The sequence below is a fragment of the Orbicella faveolata genome, unplaced genomic scaffold (genome assembly GCF_042242905.1).
Source record: "Orbicella faveolata isolate gen_17 unplaced genomic scaffold, um_ofav_v1 contig_13, whole genome shotgun sequence".
In the NCBI taxonomy this organism is placed as follows: Eukaryota; Metazoa; Cnidaria; class Anthozoa; order Scleractinia; family Merulinidae; genus Orbicella; species Orbicella faveolata.
Genome location: NW_028301540.1, coordinates 24,885,001 through 24,906,439, shown reverse-complemented (window position 1 = coordinate 24,906,439; position 21,439 = coordinate 24,885,001). Strand labels below are relative to the sequence as shown.

At 37.4% G+C, this 21,439-nt stretch overlaps 2 protein-coding genes across 2 annotated transcripts in view; one reads left to right on the top strand and one right to left on the bottom strand.

Annotated features, from left to right (window-relative positions):
- Positions 1 to 349: 349 nt before the first annotated feature.
- Positions 350 to 7,924, bottom strand: LOC110057825 (uncharacterized). Its single transcript, XM_020764428.2, has 10 exons — positions 7,749 to 7,924; positions 7,510 to 7,619; positions 6,509 to 6,589; positions 5,848 to 5,987; positions 4,590 to 5,106; positions 3,638 to 3,662; positions 2,484 to 2,540; positions 1,847 to 1,927; positions 1,166 to 1,406; positions 350 to 592 (listed from the first exon to the last, which is right to left on the bottom strand). Exons 1-9 carry the CDS (start codon positions 7,890 to 7,892, stop codon positions 1,350 to 1,352), a joined length of 1,212 nt encoding a protein of 403 aa, XP_020620087.1. The 5' UTR covers positions 7,893 to 7,924; the 3' UTR covers positions 350 to 592; positions 1,166 to 1,349.
- A 17-nt stretch (positions 7,925 to 7,941) lies between these two features.
- LOC110057813 (protein C-mannosyl-transferase DPY19L1-like) overlaps positions 7,942 to 21,439 on the top strand; it is a 19,212-nt gene continuing 5,714 nt past the window's right edge. Inside the window, exons 1-20 of the mRNA XM_089285128.1 lie at positions 7,942 to 8,274; positions 8,467 to 8,491; positions 8,694 to 8,781; positions 9,514 to 9,651; positions 11,965 to 12,085; positions 12,972 to 13,065; positions 13,552 to 13,609; positions 13,895 to 13,986; positions 14,499 to 14,571; positions 15,140 to 15,166; positions 15,459 to 15,536; positions 15,876 to 15,928; positions 16,072 to 16,105; positions 16,531 to 16,587; positions 16,704 to 16,784; positions 17,674 to 17,775; positions 18,155 to 18,226; positions 18,619 to 18,722; positions 19,466 to 19,496; positions 20,865 to 20,984. Of these exons, the coding sequence (XP_089141254.1) occupies positions 8,073 to 8,274; positions 8,467 to 8,491; positions 8,694 to 8,781; positions 9,514 to 9,651; positions 11,965 to 12,085; positions 12,972 to 13,065; positions 13,552 to 13,609; positions 13,895 to 13,986; positions 14,499 to 14,571; positions 15,140 to 15,166; positions 15,459 to 15,536; positions 15,876 to 15,928; positions 16,072 to 16,105; positions 16,531 to 16,587; positions 16,704 to 16,784; positions 17,674 to 17,775; positions 18,155 to 18,226; positions 18,619 to 18,722; positions 19,466 to 19,496; positions 20,865 to 20,984 (1,650 nt within the window). The 5' untranslated portion in view covers positions 7,942 to 8,072. The remainder of the gene's footprint in view (positions 8,275 to 8,466; positions 8,492 to 8,693; positions 8,782 to 9,513; positions 9,652 to 11,964; positions 12,086 to 12,971; positions 13,066 to 13,551; positions 13,610 to 13,894; positions 13,987 to 14,498; positions 14,572 to 15,139; positions 15,167 to 15,458; positions 15,537 to 15,875; positions 15,929 to 16,071; positions 16,106 to 16,530; positions 16,588 to 16,703; positions 16,785 to 17,673; positions 17,776 to 18,154; positions 18,227 to 18,618; positions 18,723 to 19,465; positions 19,497 to 20,864; positions 20,985 to 21,439) is intronic.

Genomic DNA, 21,439 nt, shown 5'->3' with positions numbered 1-21,439 from the left:
GCTTCTTTTTTCGTTCTGAGCTCGGCTTTCGCAGCTTAACTGGTGCATGTAAGCAAGTCGAAAAGTTCCGAATTTTTGGTCTAATGTAATTGCACCAAATTTGCAAACCTTTTTTACAGGGAATTTTTAATTTGAGTTGCCTCCCTTAATTCACGGAATTATCAGTTGAATGGTTTCGATTTCTTCGATCTTCACCTTGCAAGACATACAGCTGAACATCATCCACTAAAGAACGATTATCCTTACAAGAGACTCAGTGGATATTTCAAGGTTTACCACTCCAAAGCGTTACATAACTGGAATATAGCAAAGGATGATTATCGTGTTGAAACAAAAGTAATGCAACCGGTATTTTTAAAAAGCAATTTTATTTGAATAAATTATGTTACTATAAGATTAAGAAAAGAAAAAGAAAACGAACAACCCTGCAATGTGTTTGCATAACTGTGAAGAATGGCCCACATCTAAAGGAGTCCTTTACCAGGCAATGTTGGCAGGTAAGTGTTCAGAGGAACATCATTCAGGTTCTGTCTTTGCTTTCGCGTAACTTCGGTCTCGAAGTAGTTTAGAATACATAACACAGCAAGGTTTTCTGAACAAATGAAAGAAAAACAAAATATCGTTGAAGTTGAAAGGCAGTCACAGCTAACTTCTTTTTTCGTTTGTTTCCTGGACCATAAAACACATGATTTTTCAGTACATGATCCACTAATTAAGTTACGATAACGCTTTACTTCAATGGTGAGAGAAAGTGCATGGTTATACATAAACCTTGTTGAACACGATGGATACAAATAAGCTAAATTATTTTTGATTTGTATGGTATGTTACAGTCCAATTCACAGCAAGTATACAGCCATGTGATTACAAATTTGGAAAGAAAAAGCAGAGCATCTCTCTATTTCCAACTCTCAGCACACCCTGTGACGGTCCGCGACTTGGCTAAACGATCCCTTACACAACTTGACAGGTGCTTTAAGGGGTGAGTTAACCAATTTTTAGGCAAAGAAAAGAAAACTCTCATTCATAAACCATGTTAACTGAGGCAAAAAAGCGGCACAAAATTTTAAGTCAGTGGTTAATACCGCTAGTTTAAAAGAAACGTTTCAATGGTGAAAGTCATGTCTAAATATTGATTGAATTAACCAGCTATGTCAAACGTTACCTCAAGAAAGAGGGAACCATTGTTGTAGCCTTGCAAGTTCCTCCTCTACAGTGTATTGCACTGCAATTGCCATGTTCTCTTGTCTTCCTACAGTAACATTTAACCCACACTGCTTGCTTTCATTTGACTTCATAAATAAGTAAAAAATGTATTGAATTCTTGTTTTTTTCTCAGGCAGGACATTTCAAATTCGTTTTCTCTTCTTTTTGGATACAGTGGAAGTTGATGATTCACCGGGCTTCTGTTGGTGGAAAACAAAATGATCATGTCAAAGGGGCTACGTCACGGTTTGCCTATCTTGAAAAATTAAGCCAAAATTTTTCAAGTTCGCCGTTTGTAATCCGTGTTAATCCTCTCCATCCTTAACCAACTTTGTTCCATTATGGTTTATTATAATTATTACATCTTTGGTGTTTTTCTGTCTTAGTAAACTACTATTTTCAGGTTTCCTTCAATTTAAAGGCAATTAAAAATACCAGTGACTAAGCTCTTTTAAGGTGTAGCACGTTGTGACATTGAAGTAAGAGGTCAGTCAGTGGTCTGATAAACAGAACATCAGTAAAGCGTCAAGATAACATACACTTGTGGAACATTATTGTACCATGTGAGGAAAAAAATCATAATAATTATCCCTGTGGTTTGACATAATTATCATTCCTGGTTTTCCCAGAATACATGTACCTGAACTATATTTAGAGTTTGCTGCATATTTTGTGCAGGGGAAGGTGAGATTTCCTGTGTATTCTGATGTGTCCTTGACAACTGAAAATAAAAATGGACCAAATTTTTACTAGGCTGTGCACAAGGCTAAGGAGAATAATTATTAATAGTATATTTTCTGGTGGCTTGGGAGTGGTTAAAAGTTTTGGAGATTGCAGTTTTGAAAAAGAGGTTTGGGGTATTGGTGTTTTGTGGTGTTCTCTTCTGAAAACCGTGGAGATGCAGTGGCCTCATGGTTAGTTCACTCAACTTCAGGACATTGTGATATGTTCTTGGGTAAGACACTACTCTCACAGTGCCTCTCTCCACCCAGGTGGGCAAATGGGTACCAGCGAATTTAAAGCTGGGGGTAACCCTGTATGATAGACCAGCATCCCATTCAGGGGGGAGTAGAAATACTTCTGGTCACTTCATGCTACTGAAACCGAGATAAGCTCCAGCCTGATGGGCCACTTGGCTCGTATGCAGTCTTAACCTACCTACTTTCTAAAATACAATAATTCTCTTGCACTGTGGCATTGCTATTTTCACACAGGTGAGAACAGAAATGTTCAGCACCCTTTGCAAGCTACTGTAGTTTAAGACAAGAAGACTTTACCTGGTGCAGTCGTTTTCTGATCGAAAATGCAGTCTTATCAAGAGAATTGTCACCAGTCTGTGGAAAAAAAACTTATAGTAAATTAACTCAAGACTCTGGACCAGTTGTTCAAATGATGAAGAACAATATTATCCTCTGGACAATTTAAGTACAATCAGTAGCATAGTACATAATATTTCTTGTTGACATCTGTCCAGTGAACAGCTTAATGATCTGTTCAGCACATTATCAGCATTATCCGTCTTTGGAGGACCATGGCTTAGTTCGTAATGATTGTAGAGTCCTATTCTTTGACACTCAGATACAAGACAATAAAACCCCACACCAGTTGGTAAAAAGCTTTAATGTATGTGTTTCTTAATGCCGAGGGCATTTTTTTTTTTTTGAAAATAAACCTTGTAGACATTGCATTTATCATCATTCTCGACATCTTCTCTTTTTGACAGCAATGCATTGCTACAGGTTTGCTGAACATACACGTATGTACATAGAAGTACAAGCCAAAGGAGAAAATAACACTAACTTATTCTCTTCACTAATCACTTAACTAGGAAAACATAAGGATAAATAGACCTTCAATTGGTGCGGAAAGATGTTTGGATATTTGTCTGTGTAGCTCAAGGAAAACTGTGAGCTTTGAGGAACAGATAATGTCCAAGGACAAATATCTTCAGGAGCATATTTTCGTGCTACATGGAGGCTATTGTCAGTGTTAATTATTCTTCAAATATTTTTTTGCAACATGCGCGGTTTTTAAAATTGGGGAATATCACTCGCATATTCCCCAGTGCAAGCTGGGGAATATTCAGTCACGTGATACATTTAGACCAATAGTATGTGAGTGAAAATATTTGATGGATTATAATTAATGATAATCAGGGGACTGCTGAGTTTAGTAGTAAGCCAACTTTCCTCACTTTCCATATGGATACTAGTCTGTGTAAAGTTAGGTTCAAATGAATGCTATGACTTAAATCAGTTGGAGAATAACACAGTTCAGTGATCAGTAATGCTTCATTGTCTCTACCAGGAACTGATATTCCAATACTGCACAACTTGTGAAACCATACAGCAAAACTACACCTTTAAATACGACACATCAGTAACAACTATGCTGTATTTTTATAGACAGTAGAAAAAGTTAAAATAGTTACCAAGGAAAGCCTGTTTGACGAAGTTCTGAAAAGCAATTAAACAAAAACAATTAACTCACTACAAAAGCTGGAAAGAAAACAGAAAAATACATACCATATCAGAGACTGAAGTTAGGGTATCAGTGATTCTAAAGTTTGGACAATAAAAATTTTGCGATGTGTTCTCCTCATGTGAAATGTGCAGTATGTTTTATATTCTAATTCGCTGCCCCACTCAACCGAATATAACACATTTATCATGTAATAAGCAACCACTTGTGGGGTGTGTCAACACGAGCTGTGTATAGCCCTCTTTATTATGTCTTATCAATCAAAATTACATAGACTAATCAACAATGTAAGCGCAAAATAACAAAAACTAAAAATACAACTGAACAATGACACGTAGTGTATAGTATAAAGTTTATAACGATCCAAACATAAGCTAGTATAATGTAAATACAAAACATGTCAAGCCAATACTTGAAAATACTAATTGAATTTAGTCATTGGGTATTTAATTTAGATGGGCGAAGAGGCAGTTGTATGACTTGAATGAATACAAATGAAGACAACGCTATATATATATACCGACGCCCCGCTAATGAAGCATTGTGACAAAGTGTCACATAACACCCAAAAGGAGGTTACGTAACCCATGCTAAATACATTTCTCTTCATCCATAACATTTTCTGACAATAGGTAATTTACATAGTGGAGAAACTAAATCACTATCAAGGTAAATAAAATTTCTTCTAAAGTGTACCAGGAGGACTACAGAACATGTACTACTGAGTACAAATTAAAGGTATCATACAGTAATACTAAGTAGTGGGGATATTGAAAGTGTGGAGGCAAATATAAAATTTACAAACAATAATCATTATTAATATAATTATTATTTATACCACAAACAGTTTATCAAATTATGGGATTACATACCATGTTCAAGTCATGTGCATATGAACTCACCCCTCTTCAGGTTGTGGTCCTATCATGACCTGCGACATGTAAACAGTAAATGGCTTCTCCTGTCCTGGTCCTTTGCTTGTCTTTGTATCACATACAGGTGACTCAGGAGGGGGAGGTGGAGGTGGAGGTGGTGGGGGAGGAGGGGGAGGGGGTAAATTTTGCAAGTAAACTGGAAGTGTAGCATGTGCTGATGGCACCCGGGGAAATTCCCAAGGGGGTGGGGGTGGAGGTGGAGGGTATTGGTATGGATGAAGATGCTGTGGTGGTGGTGGAAGGATCGGGTAGTCAACAGAAGAACCTGACGGAATTGTGTAAGGAGTGGAGCACACTTCATGTAAAGTGCCTGATGGCGTTACTCTGCAATGGTCTGTTTGGTGAACTGCCGATTGTTGTCCATGGATATCAGAAGATGACTCCAGATTTCTCTTGCTTTCCTCTTGCAGGGTGCTCTTCAATGAAGACTCCCCTATAGAGGTAGCTTTGGGACTGGATGTTTTTACTTGTGCACCAAACAGCTCTGTTAACAAAAAACACTTATATCAAAAATGGTGTACAATACATGTAGCTTGCTATGACGTTTGTAAACAATGTATCAGTGATAACCTTCAAAAATGGATGTCATGTCATCGATTTGAACGAGGCATACATACATGTAAATATATAAACTAGACATAACTTTTAACATACTTCACACAGACTAAGTGACTGAGTGTGTGAACTCTCGAAGTCCCTTTGCAATTGGCAACCTCTATGTTGTCTACAAAATGATTAAAACTGGCCCTCAAATGATTAAGTTTTTTAACAGCGGAGCTTCGCCTGTTGACCGCTGACCAAGTGCTGATTTTAAATTAGATCACAAGCTCAAGCCTGGTTAACTTATTGTAATCGCAGAGCTGGGTTGTTCGGAAGCTGGTTAACACTAACCTGGGTTTAAAAGTTTGAGGTTATTCAAACTCAAAACAAAAGGCCAAACAATATATAAACAGAACATCTCACCTCAAAGCCAGTTACAAAACTCCTGGGTTAGCTTAATTGCACTTTGAACAACCCGCTCCAGGGACTCTACTTTTGGGCTTGGCTAAATCTACATATTATTTTGTTAAATACACCTTTCTCATCATGCAAGTCAGAAACCTACATTTTGACTTTTTTTTTTCAAGCTGCAAGGTTGAACTCAAGATGTTCCAAAGTTATTATCATAACTAGAAATTAAAATATTGCTAGTAAGTTACAAAAAAAAGTTAATGGTCCTAGTCACCTCTTGTCTTCTTTGCAATAACTTTTCTCCTTTCCTGGAGCTTTTCTCTTGTATCATCAACTGTTTCAAATTCTGGCGCATAACAGACATGCAAAATACCTCCAAAGAATGACCTGTTATCCAACTTCTTCTTTGCAATTCTAAAAAATAATGAGAGAATTATACCACTCCTATAAAACAAACTTGAAACATTTTCTTCATTGCATGATGATCGAGCAATCACACTGTATGATGTATATAAACATACATATACACATACTTCTTTTCAGTAGAAAAATATATGGACTGTGACTAGGCACCACTCATCTCTCTAAGGTTTATCCACGAATGCAAGTGTGAAAGGGTAAAGTACATGTAGACTAGAAGGGGCTGATATAAGATGAGACTCACCTTCTCTACCTGATTTTGAAGGGAAAAAAAAACTTCCTGCAGTCAAATACAAATACAGCTAGCCGTAAAACACTTACAGATTCAACTGATAAAAGGTTTGCTTTTTTTAGAACTTTTTGCACTACACGTCTTATTCAACACAAGTTTTGTACATGTCTTACGCAGCTTAAAGGTATTTCTTGCAAATTGTTGCTTGACATGCCCATTGTTTACGTATGTAACATTTCTGCAGAAACCAAAACCAAAGTTATGCACAGTTTGTACACAATACCTTGCTGAATTGATTTTCTGAAACTTGATCCAGTAAACCTCTGTGAAAGGCTCTGTTGGATACTCATCCAAGATGCGATACCTTCGTAAGAAATAGACACTTGTCACTCATTTATTGTTAGTTTGACTGGATGGGGTGCTAGACCATACATGCAGTTCATTCATTCCTGTACATGCATCTCCATCAACCATCTCCAACATAGTTTAAACTTTAACTGCTGTACAAATGTCAGAAAACAGATACATGATACACTAGGTAAGATTTCAAACTTTATTGCAGAATTTTGGAGGAAAATGGTGACCATTTCATTTAAATCAAATTTTGTCAAATTCTTACAGCACCCTAGCATCATCATCCAGCATTTCTGCCTTTCTAAGCCTGACACAACATATGGGCAGAACCCACTGTTAAAGCCATTGTTAACTGTCAGATCATGTAGTGATGCCTAACATGCTAGGGTGCATTCAGTGTAGGTTACGCCAAAGATCTTTTGTGTGGCCTTAACATTTTTGTGGCATACCGGCATGCATTTGGAGTTTTTGGCCGGCATGCACATTTATATTTGCTGGTGCTGGTATATAAACACTTAATGACACAAGGTGAATTGGCATCATAACTATGGCTTCTTGTTAACATTTCTCTTTATCCCCCCATATCCTAGCTGATATCGGGCATCTTATACGACCCGTTCAAGTCCAAATTTTCCCACCTGTGTTGGTGTTGGCATTCTTAAAATAATTTTCCTCTGAGTGGGACTTTGGCTGCTTGCCAGGCACATGGCGTGGAATTTAAAAGGCCTTGGCCTATCTTCAACATGGAAGTCTTGCAGAATGTACCCTGGCTGAGGTGCTCAACATTTCCACGACAAAGAACTTTCCATTTTTTTTTTTTTTAAAAAGACCTAAGAACGCGTATAAAAAAGCCTTGTTGGTATAAAAAACTGTTAACTACTTTTCGCATGTGTTTCAGGAATAGATTGCATGATAATACAGGTAGCTTACTCTTCAATTGCGCCATAGAGTGCAAACAACTCCAGTAATTCTTTTGTCGCACCCACTGCAGGAATGCCTTGAACCAGAACATACTTGGATTCCAAATTTATGGTGTAAACCTTAAAAAAACAAGGATACCTAATTTAGCTACAGAGCTTTTTCAAGAGTACAACATGGAAATGGTCTACAAACTACAGTACAAACCTGACAAACACCATATTTGCAAGAAGTTAGTAACTACTACAAACCTTAACTGATCTCTCCCAGCGGGCTTCTCGATACTTTGGTCTATTATAACTTAACTTGTCTTGTTTGTGATGTTTCTTAACAGAGGAAACGTCCACAGTTGACGAATTTGTACCTGTAGACCAGTTGTCCGTGTCGTCCGCCATCTTGGGAGATGATCCATAATGTTACATGACGTTTCTATCTCCACATCTGCGCTACGTAACCGCTGACTGGTGTCTATCGCTGAAGACTAAAAAGCGCGACAAAGGGCCACTAAATATAGTATTGGGCTTGTTTAAATTATTTTTTTTGTACACTTTTAGCGATTTTTATTTCATTTTAAAATGACCACTAAAAAGAGGAAGCAAGCCCCTAACCAGCAAGGTCAGAAGTCAAGCGCTGGAAGTACCACACAGTCGAAATCACCGGGGCGAATCAAGCTGAAATCAAAACACAAAGAGGAGAGCGGCGCGAAAATTACTTCCTCTTGGCTGATTCCATTCACAAAATATGGCAGTGGTTACGCTTCTCTGGTGCTGATCATCGGTATATATTTCATTTTTTGGAGGCATTGTTCGTTTTTGCCGTTGTAAATTACTTTTTATCCCTGTTTTCCCGATAAGTGATATAGTCAAAGAAGACCTTGTGTTGCATAGTGCAGCCATTATTTAGAGTTTTAAATTGAATTTCAGCAAAGATTGAACTTACCTAAAAAGACTTGTTTTCTTGATCCTACAGCTGTGGGCTTTGGGATTTTCCACAGGTGAGGTAACCTGACATAAATGTTAAATAAATCGTGGTAAATTGTCTCATTAAAAAAAAAAAATTGAAACGAATTAATTGTAACGAGGTGGTAATTGATCAGGTATAAAAAGCTTACACTGTAAGCTTATTAAAATTAATTCTTATGTTAGAACAATCGTAAGTAAATAATGTCGCCATTGTGTCCGGCTTTATCTCGGTAGCTATCACGTCTCCAGAATGTTTGAAAACGAGCGGTTTTTCTCGCACTTGTCTGCATTGGAGAGGGAATTGTCTTTCAGAACAGAGATGGTGAGCTTGTTTCCTCTTTATTTCAGCTGAATAATTAATGCAGGGATAATTTGTGTAAAGAAAGAAGTGAGCAAGTCGTCACTGCTGTTAGATCTTTCATACCCTTTTTTTTTCTGTATTGGTTTAACATTTATTGTGATGCCTTATTGGCTTTATTTAGGGGACATTGACATGTTCACTTGCCCAGTCAGATCTTCCCCCCTCCCCCCTCCCCCTTCCTTAACATCAGTCCACTTGGAATTTTGTGCCCCTATAGTCAATAGGCCATGTTCGATATATTGATCAATATTCTAACATGGATCCGAAGCTTTCAGGTCAAAATTGCAAATTTTTGAAGTCTCTTTTGTCTCACAATTCCCAAAAGAGACTCGGATACATAGAAACTTTAATTTGTAAATTGACTGTTAAGCTTTCTCCTGCCTGTTCTATTGAAAAATCTGTGCCCCCTTTTTCCTATTTACATTTTCTATTTTCAGCTACAGTGTTCAGAAATACTAACTTGCTGGAAACACGGGCTTCTCAAGTTCAAAATATGTGGTGTACATGTATGCATGTACATGTATGCGACAGCTTGTATATAAGAATTGAGAACTGTATGGGAATTGTATACACCACGTATTTTGAGCTTGGGAAGCCTGTGCTGGAAATAGAGAACTGAAGTGTATAAATTTAATTGGTACCGGTATATTATTAAATGTCTGGAAGTGTAATTTTCTTCTTTGATCCAAACAGGGCCTGTACTATTCATATTATAAAACTATTGCGGAAGCTCCAACATTTATTGGAGGTGTTCATGCCATTATGAACTGTAATGTAACAGAATATCCCGACACTATCAACACTCTCAAAAGATTTAATTTATACCCAGAGGTGAGTAATGGTCACTTGTAATTAGGTCTTGAATTCTCTCTGTTACTTATAGGTCATATAAATAAATGAATTGATCATCTCAGGAAAATACAGGGTACTTTCTATTATTCCAAAGACTCCAGAAATTTGGGTCCAAAGTCAAATGGAAAGGTCCGTTTCAGTTCCTTCCGACCGGAATATTTGAAACCACCTCTGGAGGTGGTCCCAAGTACATGTATTCTGGTTCAGTGGTTGCAACATTCTGACCATATTTTGCCGTTCCATTTTGACAAACTGGTTCATTGCCCTACTTCTCTTCACTTATGTACAAAATTCGGAAAAGGAATAAAAAAATGGCAAAAGCCATTCCTCTTGGTTAGCCCGGTTTGATTGGAAAATGTCGTTCCATTTTCCTCAGGTATTCCCACTGGTTTCTGACATAATGGAGAGCACCCACAATGTTAAACAAATTTCTCTTGTAGCCATGGGAAAGTTACTATAACTAAGCTGAGCTCTCCACTAGCAAGGGCTCAAAAAAAGTGCTGTTCAGTCATTCGGGACAAGTAGATTCTCCTTCTGGGCAAGTACCTTTTCATTCTCACTTGCCTGATGGGCAAGAGGTCAAGCAAGTTGTCTACCAACTAAGTCATTAAAACTTAAGCAAACTAAGACTTGCCCAGGGCAAGCAAACTTTGACTTGTCCTAAGGGCAAGCTGGAATTCAATTTTTTTTTTTTTAGCCCTGTCCAAGCTTCTAGCCTGAAAAATTTGATATAATAGTGGCTGCCCAAAATGTGCTTTTAATAGGGTGTGCTCAAATAAGCAATTTATAAATGCAATATGTGAAAAATGTGAACTGAAAATTTTCTATGAAAAGCTAAAAACCTAGGGCACTTGTTTTGCACCATCAATTCTGCCCCATAAGGGTGATGTCTGATATTTAACCCCCAAAGTTCCATTCTGATGAGCCTAATTTAGAGGTTCATCTCAAAATTGAAAACTGAGCAAATTCCAGTCAGAGAATCTGGGTCATGTATTCTAACCAGTATTAGTAGAATTCTACTAGTATACTAATGCAAATGCTATAATCTGATTGGCTGAGCCACTGAACACCATCAGCCATTAGGGTGCAGTGGCTGGAGGTCGTCTTGGAAATGACGACGTTTTTTTTCGTTTTTCCAAAGTTTTGGAGGAAAATTTTGATGCAAATGGATAAATAAATTCCTAAGAAGTCTAAACGAAGGACATTTACGGTTTCTTGACTTTTAAAAAAGTTGAAATTATTGAAAAAACTGATGCGCACGTGCACAAAACTTCAATTTTAAATGGCAATTCAACATGAGCGATCTTTTTCAGGCTCAAAGTTTAATAATACCTCAAGCAATAATTGGAAATCGTTATCTGAAGTAAATTTTAGTAACAATTCTACTAAAACAATTAGATTATTTGCTCTCGATTTCTATGAGGTGATAGTTGATGAGGCCTATCACCTCATAGAAACCTCGAGCTCATAATCTAATTGTTAAATAGAATATTTTGGTCAGATCTTACTAACAATTAAGCTACTTGTGAAGGAAAATTGAATGTGAAAAGGGAGATATGCGTAATTTATAGAGTACTGAAAAGCTGAAGCGAGGAACAAATCAAATTTTCTTTCAGGGTTAAGAAAAACTTACTGAGACAAGTCAGAGAGGTTTAATTATTAAATACTAACTAAAAGTTAAAAACCTGAGTGCTAATTTTTTTTAAAAACCTACACAGGGCTGTCATTAAGTTTTGAGTTACCTGTAGCCTAGATCTTCACACCCGTAACAAACTTGTTACTTTGAGGGTGAATTGTATCAAGAAAAGCCAATTTCACCCATTACATCAAGGGCCTATCAAGCATACTTGGCTACAACAGGTGTTACGGGTTATGGCCCTTTATGAAAGTCCTGCTACAAGCCTCTAGAGTGATTATAATTAATCTTATAATCTTCTCACTGAATAGAGTGAGTCATATTTTTTTCAGAACAGTATGATAACAGGATGCCTGTTCTCTCATTTATTCTTATATTTAACCTTCTAATTAATGTATTACTAACTGAATGCATGGATATGTTACTGTTATGATTGATTAAATGCTACCGGTATGTCGCAAATAGAGGTTGGGTGTCCAGGAGCCTGGGGGTTGGCCCAAGTGCTTACCCAAATCCAGAAGCCTGCCCTATGGATCTGCACCCCAGGCACCCAAACAATTGCCTCAGCCCTAACACTGAGTCTCCAACTGTAGGGGTGCTTGCAGCCGGCAGCCAGGTGAGGGTAAATATAGTATTATTGTTTTTCTTTGCTGCAGGTCGTGCTGGGATTTGCTTTTCGTATGTATGTTTGGTTAACAACAAGCTTGAATATTCACACCAAGACGTGTTACACAGTTAACAGGGGTTACAACCAACCTCCAGTTCAAAGCTGTGAAGGTAAGCGTATTGTATAGATTTATCAAATTTCTTGTAGAGTTTTCCAAATTGATGATGCAACCTGCCTGAACAGACTTTTTGGTTCATTTGAAAACTAATTATAAATATAACTAATTAAAGACAATATTACAACAGAGCCATGCTTTCCTTGGCCATTTTAATGAAGGTGCTTAAGGTCATTTTGTCTATTGACTTTGAATTGCCTGTAGTAAGAATCATTTATTAAACAATAATTATTTAGTTAAATAGTAGGATAACTATAAGTAAACTTAGATGTTAGAAAAGACAAAAATGAGTCAAAAGAAATTTAAACCTGGCTTGGACTTCCACACATACTGTAGCTGGAATTTTTACTGAGAGGCTCGACAGGCCTGAACTGATGTGGGAGTTAATAAAAGTGGTTACAAGTTGTAGATTAATAAAATAATGTTTCCTTAAAAAAATCCTTTAAATTCCTTAAAGCTAGATGTCCTATGTGGCAGGCAATCCTACATAGTGTCAAGATTAGTTGTCACCTGATGGTGAAAATAAAAGCGAAAAAAAGAGGTGATGAAAAAAGGTTTGGGTCTGGGTTGGGCCAAGTGGTCCATACTCGTCCATACTCGGTTTATATGTAGAATTATTAAGAAACTTATAGGGCTGGTCTAGGGTATTTCTACTCCACCCTGGATGGGATGCTAGTCCATCACAGGGTAATTACCCCCATTATATAATATGGTACTCATTTATACACCTTGGTGGAGAGAAGACTGTGAAGCAAAGTGAAGTGTCTTGCCCTAGATTAATAACACATTGCAATGACCCCAGCTAGCAGGGCTCAAACCTACACCAGTCAATCCAGAATCCAGCACACTAACCGTCAGGTCCCTGTGTCCCCCTGTTTCAGGTATGGGAGAATTGTCTTTCTTCTATGTGTATGCCATCTTCTATTTAAGTGGACTCATGATGTCCATGTTCTTCTTGCTCTGTTTTTATTTAAGGTAAGAAATGATTAATTTTTATTATTTTTTTTTAATGAAACTAATAAATAAATATCCTTATGATCTATTTCTAGTTTATACTAGATTCCAAAGAATCTGTGGGTTTCCAGTTGTACCAGGGCAGCTGGTAAAGAGTACATTCAGCACCACGAATGTTAGAATTTTCAGTCTCACTTTGTAATTCTTGTTAAGAGTTTTTAAAGTTTGATATTGGACTCGTCATGATCAGCAGCTTCAATTCAAACGTGCAAGTTAAAAGATTGTCTGAGCCCCTGTAGTATCATACATTGTTATAATTCCACATTTTCCTATCTTCAAAAATAATACAAGAAGCATTTTTTTTATTTTATTTCAAAAGAACTTTTTCAAAATGCACATTTGTGAAAACATGATCTTAAGTTTTACTTCCATGTTATTTACAAATCATGGTCAAAATTTTACAATTTATTGTCGTCACAAATGTTGGTCTTGCCTTTTTTTTTCTAGTGGCAGTATTCTTGGTGGAGTTATAGGTACACTCTCTTACTTCTATAACCATGGTGAGGTAAGCTGCTTCTGGTGCAATCTTTGTTACATGATCATAGGACATTTGAAAACTGCAACTAACAGTATTAATAAATATGTTATTTGAGGCTCAAAGATCTCATTACTCAAAAATTGAGAAGCCTTGCACAATGCCTTCCTAATAATTGAATTATGATTATCATAATGATTCTTTTTTGTTGTAGCTTTACCTACATGTATTACATATTTTGATCTTGTAATCGGACAGTGAGTAGGTGATGGCACTAATCTTGTTCTTCTTTTTAATTGTAAATTTTCTGTTCAGTGCACCAGGGTTATGTGGACGCCACCACTGAGAGAAAGTTTTTCATATCCATTTCTTGTTTTCCAACTACTGGCTGTTACTCTGACACTCAAGTATGTGAATCAAGTTTTAATGTATAAAATATTTAATTCCAGACTGGCTTCACATCAGTTTTCAAAGTCACAAGCAAACAATTAGTTTGAAATACCGACTATGGATTTTGTGGCAAGTCCCTGCTAAGTTATTGACAGAAATGCTCAAAAAATGCAACAGTTTTGATGTGCACATTGACTACAATACCCATGATAGCAACAACAACAAAGTCAACATTGAGATATGCATTCACATAATTACACCCTGTATATAGATTACATGTATGCATACCTAAATATATTCTCTAAAGTCTTGCCTTGGACGTAAGCTTTGAGCAACAGAGCCTACAGACAGCAGTTTCCGGTCACACTGCTATTTTAAGGTGAAGGTGATCTCCCTCCTTGGTTACCCCCAGCCAAGACATTGGTAGAATCCACCTGGCAGTATGGAGTATCTCAGTGAAGGAAAAATGTTCTTTTGACCTGTACAGTGTACCTGCCATTGCTAAACTTTTGAATTTTTCTTCTCTCAGGTCTCCCAAGGCTGATTGGCGACACTTGTCATTAGTTGCCATAACAACTAGCTTATTTATGATTCCATGGCAGGTATGAGGGAAAGTGTGTTCTGCCTTTGGTTCGTAATTTTTTTCTTGGAAGTTGATATCACAATAACATGTAATTTATTTCTCACACGCTGAATGCCATTTGTCTGCTACACAATGCAACAGCACTTTATAACAAACAACAAACCTGAAAACAGCATCTGCAAGGACTAATGAATGCAAAAACTGTGACGTCAATTCTAAGCCTGTAGGCAAAAAACAGAATGTCAACAATACCTAGAATGTATCAGACGAGCGCAAACTGGCAAAGGGCTGCGTGGGCGGGAAAAGCTGTTGCTTGTATGGTGAGAAACAGAAAACTGAGTCACAAGACCTAGTGTGATATGGGAATCCTAACTTGGGCCCAGCCCCAGCTTCAGTGTGTGAGAACCTCATTTCTCGCCTCTTTTGCAAGCTTAGCCAGCGAGAAATCCATTTAGTGTATCTTGTATTTTTTTTTTGTTTTTCATCTTAGAGTGTACATTTATTTACATGTATCATTATGCTGTTTCTAAGTCTACTCCTTGATCGCTCTAAGCCTGAGCTGTTTTCCATTAAATATTCCCTTTCAGTTTGCTCAGTTTGCATTGCTGACACAGGTAAGTACAGCAGCAGTAATATCTAGATATCATGTCAAAATTATCAATTGAAAATAATTATAAATTTGCAGCCTCTGTGTCAAGATTTGCCACCTATCCACACCAACATCTGTCAATGTTGTCATTATTATTAAGAGCAAATACATGTATGGGAGAAATTCACTTTGTTTGAACTCCTATTGTATTACCTACTCTTTGATTTGTACGAAATAACTTAAACCCAGTATTTTTATTGGACAGGTACACCTTTAAGTTGTTTAATTAACAACTTGAAGTTATTTACTTTTGACAGACATGTGCCTTATTTGGATTATACTTTCTTCAGTTCATCACTTCACACAAATTGTGTAACATTCTATTTGGGCTGCTGGTATGTATAATTTCCCTATTTTTATATAAGTTGCAAGCCTCTTGTATTTTTTTGTGACAGGAATAATTTTGCATTTACAGCTATGTACTATTGTGAACCTTTAAAATTATGTGTGAAGAATACAAAAATTAAGGCAAGTTAAATTCAAAATCACACACAGATATTCAATATTTACATTGGCTAGTCTCCATCAGGCTCATACTCCATCATACTGTGCCTGAATTTCATACTACATACATTTGTCCTCACCAAGAAAGGGTTTCCATAAAGTGATTATGGTTGAAACTCGACTTGTATTAAATGCTTGTGAAGCTTCATTCCATACAATATCTCTTGTAGGTGGGGCATGTTTTGAACTTTATAATTCAGTTTGGAAACTCCATGCTTCTCAGGTAAGGATTTCACGTTAACATGCAGATTACATGTAAACCGACATGCTACATCACTGTAGCTGAGTCAAATGCAAAATTTTGCATTATAGGAGTCAGTATTTTTAATAGTTGCTGATAAACTGTGTCAATACTTTTATCAACAGTTCATTCTTCTTGTCAGCCCTTATCATAACTTTAGTAAGTATTACAAAACCAGAAGGATATATTGTTAATGTAAAGGATCGATAGTATTGTTAAACTTTATACACTTTTTATCATTTGTTGATACTAACCACTTATTAACCAAGAGTGGTAGAGGTCTTTATGGGAAAATCTCAAACCTCAGCCTTGGCTTATTGACCGAGCAATAGCAAGGTCAATATGCTAAGGCTGAGGTTTCAGAATATTCCATAAAGACTGAATGTTTGAGGTTTTAACTTGTTTATTTTGGCGGCCTGTGGGCATTATGGGAGAATAATGTCCTAGAGCTACCCAATCAGAGCCCATGTTATATCAGCTTCAAACAAAAACTATTTAATAATCGCAAGGAAGTTTATCGTTAATTGATTTTAAAATATAAAGGAAATTGCAATTAGTGACATTTTACATGTATTTTTCTGCAGATTATCGCCAAACTTGAGCCACTTATTTACCAAGTGCCACATCAGCTTCTCATATGGGTATGTTGAGAGTGTTATTAATTTTCAAACCGTTACGACAAACCGTTATTCAAACCGTTTTGACAACCATTTAATCTCCTCGAATTTTAGTTATTATTAATTGTGGTTATTTTCAGGTTATTCAAGCTGTGATGTTTCTCACTGGAGCCATAGGAATTAAGATTGCAATTGCAAAGATCCTTGGAATCGCAGATGATGTAAGCAAACTGATCTCATTCCTGTTGAACTCCAAAAATTGTTACACTGGACCTCTAACGCATTTGTGGCTACTTTTGTTGATGGCCCTGATAGCAATCCACTTCTGTTGTTTGTTGAAAGTTTTTGTGCCTTGGAGAAACGTGAGGAGTATTTTTACCACTCGTGGATGAGATGCATCAGCTCCTTTCCCGCTCACCCTCTCCGATACTTTTTTTCTCCAGTTGTCCTTCATTTACTTTGGTACCCATCTAATATACTCCTGGGTTTTAAGAGGCTCTGTAAGAGGTACGAGTCTTTCCAACAAACACTTGTACATGTAAGACGAGCTAATGAGGCGTCAAGGCACCAAATGTGCCTCTCGCCATCGCTGATTCCCCGAAAAAAAAAAAAGACGATGCCATTTTTAACGGTTGATACCATAATTGGTAACCAAGCTTTTCGGAATGGACGATGTCATACCTGCTCTAGGTTAGGCCTGGACTAGGTCGAAACTGGTTATAATTTGGTGATAGACTTACAGACTCATGAAATGCGTAATTGTTCACTTTCACGCTGGTTTGCTTGCGGTTAGCTTTTATTTGTTGGTTAGAGCAATACCATAAGTAAAATAGACTACTACGGAAGCACATTTTATGATTAAATTTTGCGGGGAATCTGGCGGATCACCCTGGTGGTGTAGTGGTATGAGAGGGATGTTAGCATGGGGGAATTTACAGGTTTTAGGTGGTGAAACGTTAAAGCGGCAACGATCGTTTATGAAAGGAAAAAGTACCTTGTCACCTTGCTGCTAATGGCTAAAATTTAGAGCCTTAAAGAATTACATTGACGAGTAGCATCTAGTCTATCCCTTTGGTTGCAACAGTATGAATTCTTTTTATTCCATTTCAGGCACACATAACCAGCATCTTACGTTCCAAGTTTTCCAACTTCAGGAATTTTGACACCTCGTTGTACACGTGTGCTCCAGAGTTTGACTTCCTCGATCCAGAGGTTTGTTAGGAATATTACGAAACAACATGTTTGCATGTAACTTTATTTAGTTATTTTTGTTCTTTTTTATTGTGATTAGCTGTATTTTCGGACATAGACTAGAGATAGAGGCTTAAGACACTCGTCATTTTTTTGTCCTTTGCTGGGCAATGTCAAACTGTGACTTAGAAGGGGCAGTGAAAAGCGGTTTTAGAACAAGCGTGCGAGTAGAATAAATATGTAGGATTGCTCTTTTGAAATATTTCACTCAAAATTGGGCTTGTTTTTTCTTTGGAAATACTGTAGTTGTAATAAGAATAGAACAATATTTCTCGCTTTCAAAATATTAAACCTGTTGGACCCATGACTGTTACTGGTGGTTCACTTTGTTCTTTTGTAGACTCCGACAAAGTTAACGAAGACTTTTCTATTACCAGCTGCAGCTGTTGGTATAACTGCGGTTGTAATGAAGGTGAAATGATTTCTTATTTTTAGAATAATTAACAGGCTTCTTGATTCGTTACTATTAATTGTAACAGTTACTATGAATTTGCCAGACTAAATTACTATTTCCGATGAATGTTGATTGATAATGAGATTGCCAAAGCACGCCTCTATAAGCCAAGTTCCCTCTGTAGGTTGAAATTTGGTGTTAAAAGTTTTTGCTGTTTTTGCTTTTTTTTTTTTTTTGCTGTGATCCAAAAAGGGTCCTTCAGTGTTACATATAGAATGTAATTTGAATTGAGATTCGTGCAGCTAAATTAGACGTGGTTTTGAAATTCTTCCTTCCTAACGACCTCATTATCTACATACAACACCACTTTTTGTGAATCGCCTCGCGAATCCTCTAATTCTTCATTTCAGATTCTTGGAAATGAATGGAAGGCTTGGATGGCTGCAAAAGACAAGTGGGACAAAGCAATAGAATCAGAACCCGAATCAGATGAAGAAGAAAAAGAAGATTATAAGTAAGGCCCCGTTCACGCTGCGCCGGAGGAATTTGAAAACGCAGCTTTATTTCAAAGGCTAGGTCTACCGTCCACACTAATCTGCCACGAAATGGAGCTTTTCGAAAACGCTCTTCAAACCGGAGGAATTTGAAAACGCCGGCTTTTCGTTTTCGTGTAGACGTAAAACTTTGAAATCGGATTTTTTCAAAAACGATGGCCTAGTTTTCCGTCAAAAATGACCGGTGGTTGTTGCGTTTTTAAATTCCTCCGGCGTAGTGTGGAGGGAAACGTTTTCATAGTGAAACCTCCGCTTTCAGATTCCTCCGGCATAGTGTGGACCGGTCGTGAGACTTCAAGTATATTACCAAAATGTTCTGACAACGATGAAATGCAACTTATGGCGCTGTCTTACGGTGTTGGGCCAGCCTGTAGTGTTCGTAAAAAAAAAAAAAAAAAAAAAAAAAAAAAAACAGATGTAATCCTGTGAGATCTAAAATTGTCCTGTAGACTTTCATATAGATAACTTCGAGGGATTTCAACGTGTCTTTCTTGTCGATAAACGCATGCATAAATTCACAGAAGATTGATGGGCAGTTTCGGAGATATGCGTTGATTGAACACACTGAAAGAATTTGGGTCGGGGAAGAAAAACTAGCCTCAGCAGATTATTCCCTAGGATAGAAATAACTTGCATGAATTTTTCAATGAAAAGGTCTTTTCATTTGGATATTAACTAACCTTTTTTCTCATTTCTTGTATAGGAAAGCAGTGAACCTGAAACCTTATGCTGAGGTAACTTGGGCCTCTTTTCAAACGCTTTCCTTCAGAGAAATAAATCTTAATTAAGTCCATTGATAAGTGTGGTTGTGGGATAATTCGAATGAAAGCTATAGAACAGTAATTTCATGTGGTACTGTTTATTACACTGAACAAGGTGGTTCTAACTTCAGGGCTCGAAATTAACTTTTTTGTTCGGGAGCCAGCTGGCGACTAAAGAAAAAATTTTGGTCGCCAGATCGTAAATTTTGGTCGCCAACTTATTTTATATATAACTTACACAAGAACACGATTTTATACGTCACTTTGCATGCAAGAAAAGTCACAATTGAAGAGCGAAAACAATTAAAAACAACATGAGTAACACTTAGTTATAAAGCTACCGTTGTTCTCAGGTGATATGTCTCTGGTTCGAAGGTGATGGTTGTCTCCATAGTCATTTTAAAGGAAGCGAAGCGTAAAACGTTTTAAGTCCGTAGTTTTCATTGTGAGACAAACACGGGTCCGTGCTGAATCTTCATTCCCCGCACGTAAAAACTCACATAATTCCTTCAACTGATTGGTATCTGTCGCCATTTTCGCGGCAAATAAAAACATGGAAAGCACATGGCGTTGAAGTGCCTGCGATCCCAGTTTCGGAAGAAGCCGCTGAAACGATGTGGCGCGCTGTGAACGCAGTATCGACGTGTCGAAATACATTCAATTTTTTCAATTATCTTGTAATTTTCAGACAAAAGTTATTTTACTGGGGACGGAAAGGTGACTTGTATACTAGCTACCATATCCGATTGATTTCCTTATATAAAGATTTAAAAACAAAAGCTGTGTCGTGCTTTTCTTTAGTTATCGGACAAAGCGCGAGTCGCCAGCTGGCGACCAGTTCTGAAAATTTAGTGGCCAGTGCTCAATTTTTGGTCGCATTGGCGACCAGTGAGTCGCAATTTCGAGCCCTGAACTTAAACGTCGGTGGATGAAACTCTAGTGTGTGACCATTCAAATGAAAGCTATTGAGCAGTACTTTCATGTAGTTCTGTTCATTATGCTGTAGCAGATAGATCTAACTTTTATTTCTGTGGATGACAACTTATTGTGTGACTATTCAAATGAAAGCTATTCTGCAGTATTTTCATGTGGTAATATTCTAAATTTGAAGCCCGCGGATGAAACTCTAGTGTGTTTCCATTAAAATGGAAGCTATTGATCAGCACTTCAGTTCCTGTGGTACTGCTTATTATGTTATACAAGGTGCTTTATCATTCATTTCTGCGGGTAAAACTAGTGCGCCGTTCTTCTCTATTGATGAACTACGAAAAATATTGTGAACTGGCCACACCTGTTGCCAAGCGCCATTCTCGATTATCTCTTCTGTTTCTCTGGCATCAGCATTTGTACCACGTGCTGCAGTCTCTGGCCTTCGTTATCATGGCGATCATTATCATGCGACTGAAGTTGTTTGGAACCCCCGCGCTGTGTGTTATGGCTTCACTCTTGGCTTCAAGACAGGTAAGTTAAACCAAATAAGCGACAAAGTGTCTGACCACATTTCTAAAAACCGAGAGGAGAGTTGAAAGACGTTTGATGATGTTTGGAAATGTGATAAAACACTATCTCAATAGTTGTTATTACAGTTATCAGCGGTTTGACATACAAACGACTCAAAAGGGTCAATTCTGCTTTGTATTGACCTGTTCACCTCGTTTGCATGCCTTTTTACACAAAATAATGTGTGACCGCAGACTCAACTGCACTAACAGCTATCATTTTCTCAATCGAAGCTGAGACTAAGGAGAAAAAGGCTAAGTAAAACCATAAAAATCTTTGTTAATTAAGAACGCATTTTCATGTGAAGCGTTACTCGCGAGTTATTACAAGTTTTGTGGTACGGTCCTGGAAATCTCGAAATCTAACGTAACAAAGGATGTGTCGCTCCTAGTAAGGAGAACATATCTTTTAAATGG

Excerpts from the sequence above, each read along its gene's own strand:
- LOC110057825 (XM_020764428.2), bottom strand. The coding sequence starts at position 7,892 with ATGGCGGACGACACGGACAACTGGTCTACAGGTACAAATTCGTCAACT. Across the intron at positions 5,988-6,508 it reads CAGAAAATCAATTCAGCAAG|AATTGCAAAGAAGAAGTTGG; the intron begins GTATTGTGTACA and ends ATTATTTTTTAG. Across the intron at positions 3,663-4,589 it reads GGACCACAACCTGAAGAGGG|AACTTCGTCAAACAGGCTTT; the intron begins GTGAGTTCATAT and ends ATTGCTTTTCAG.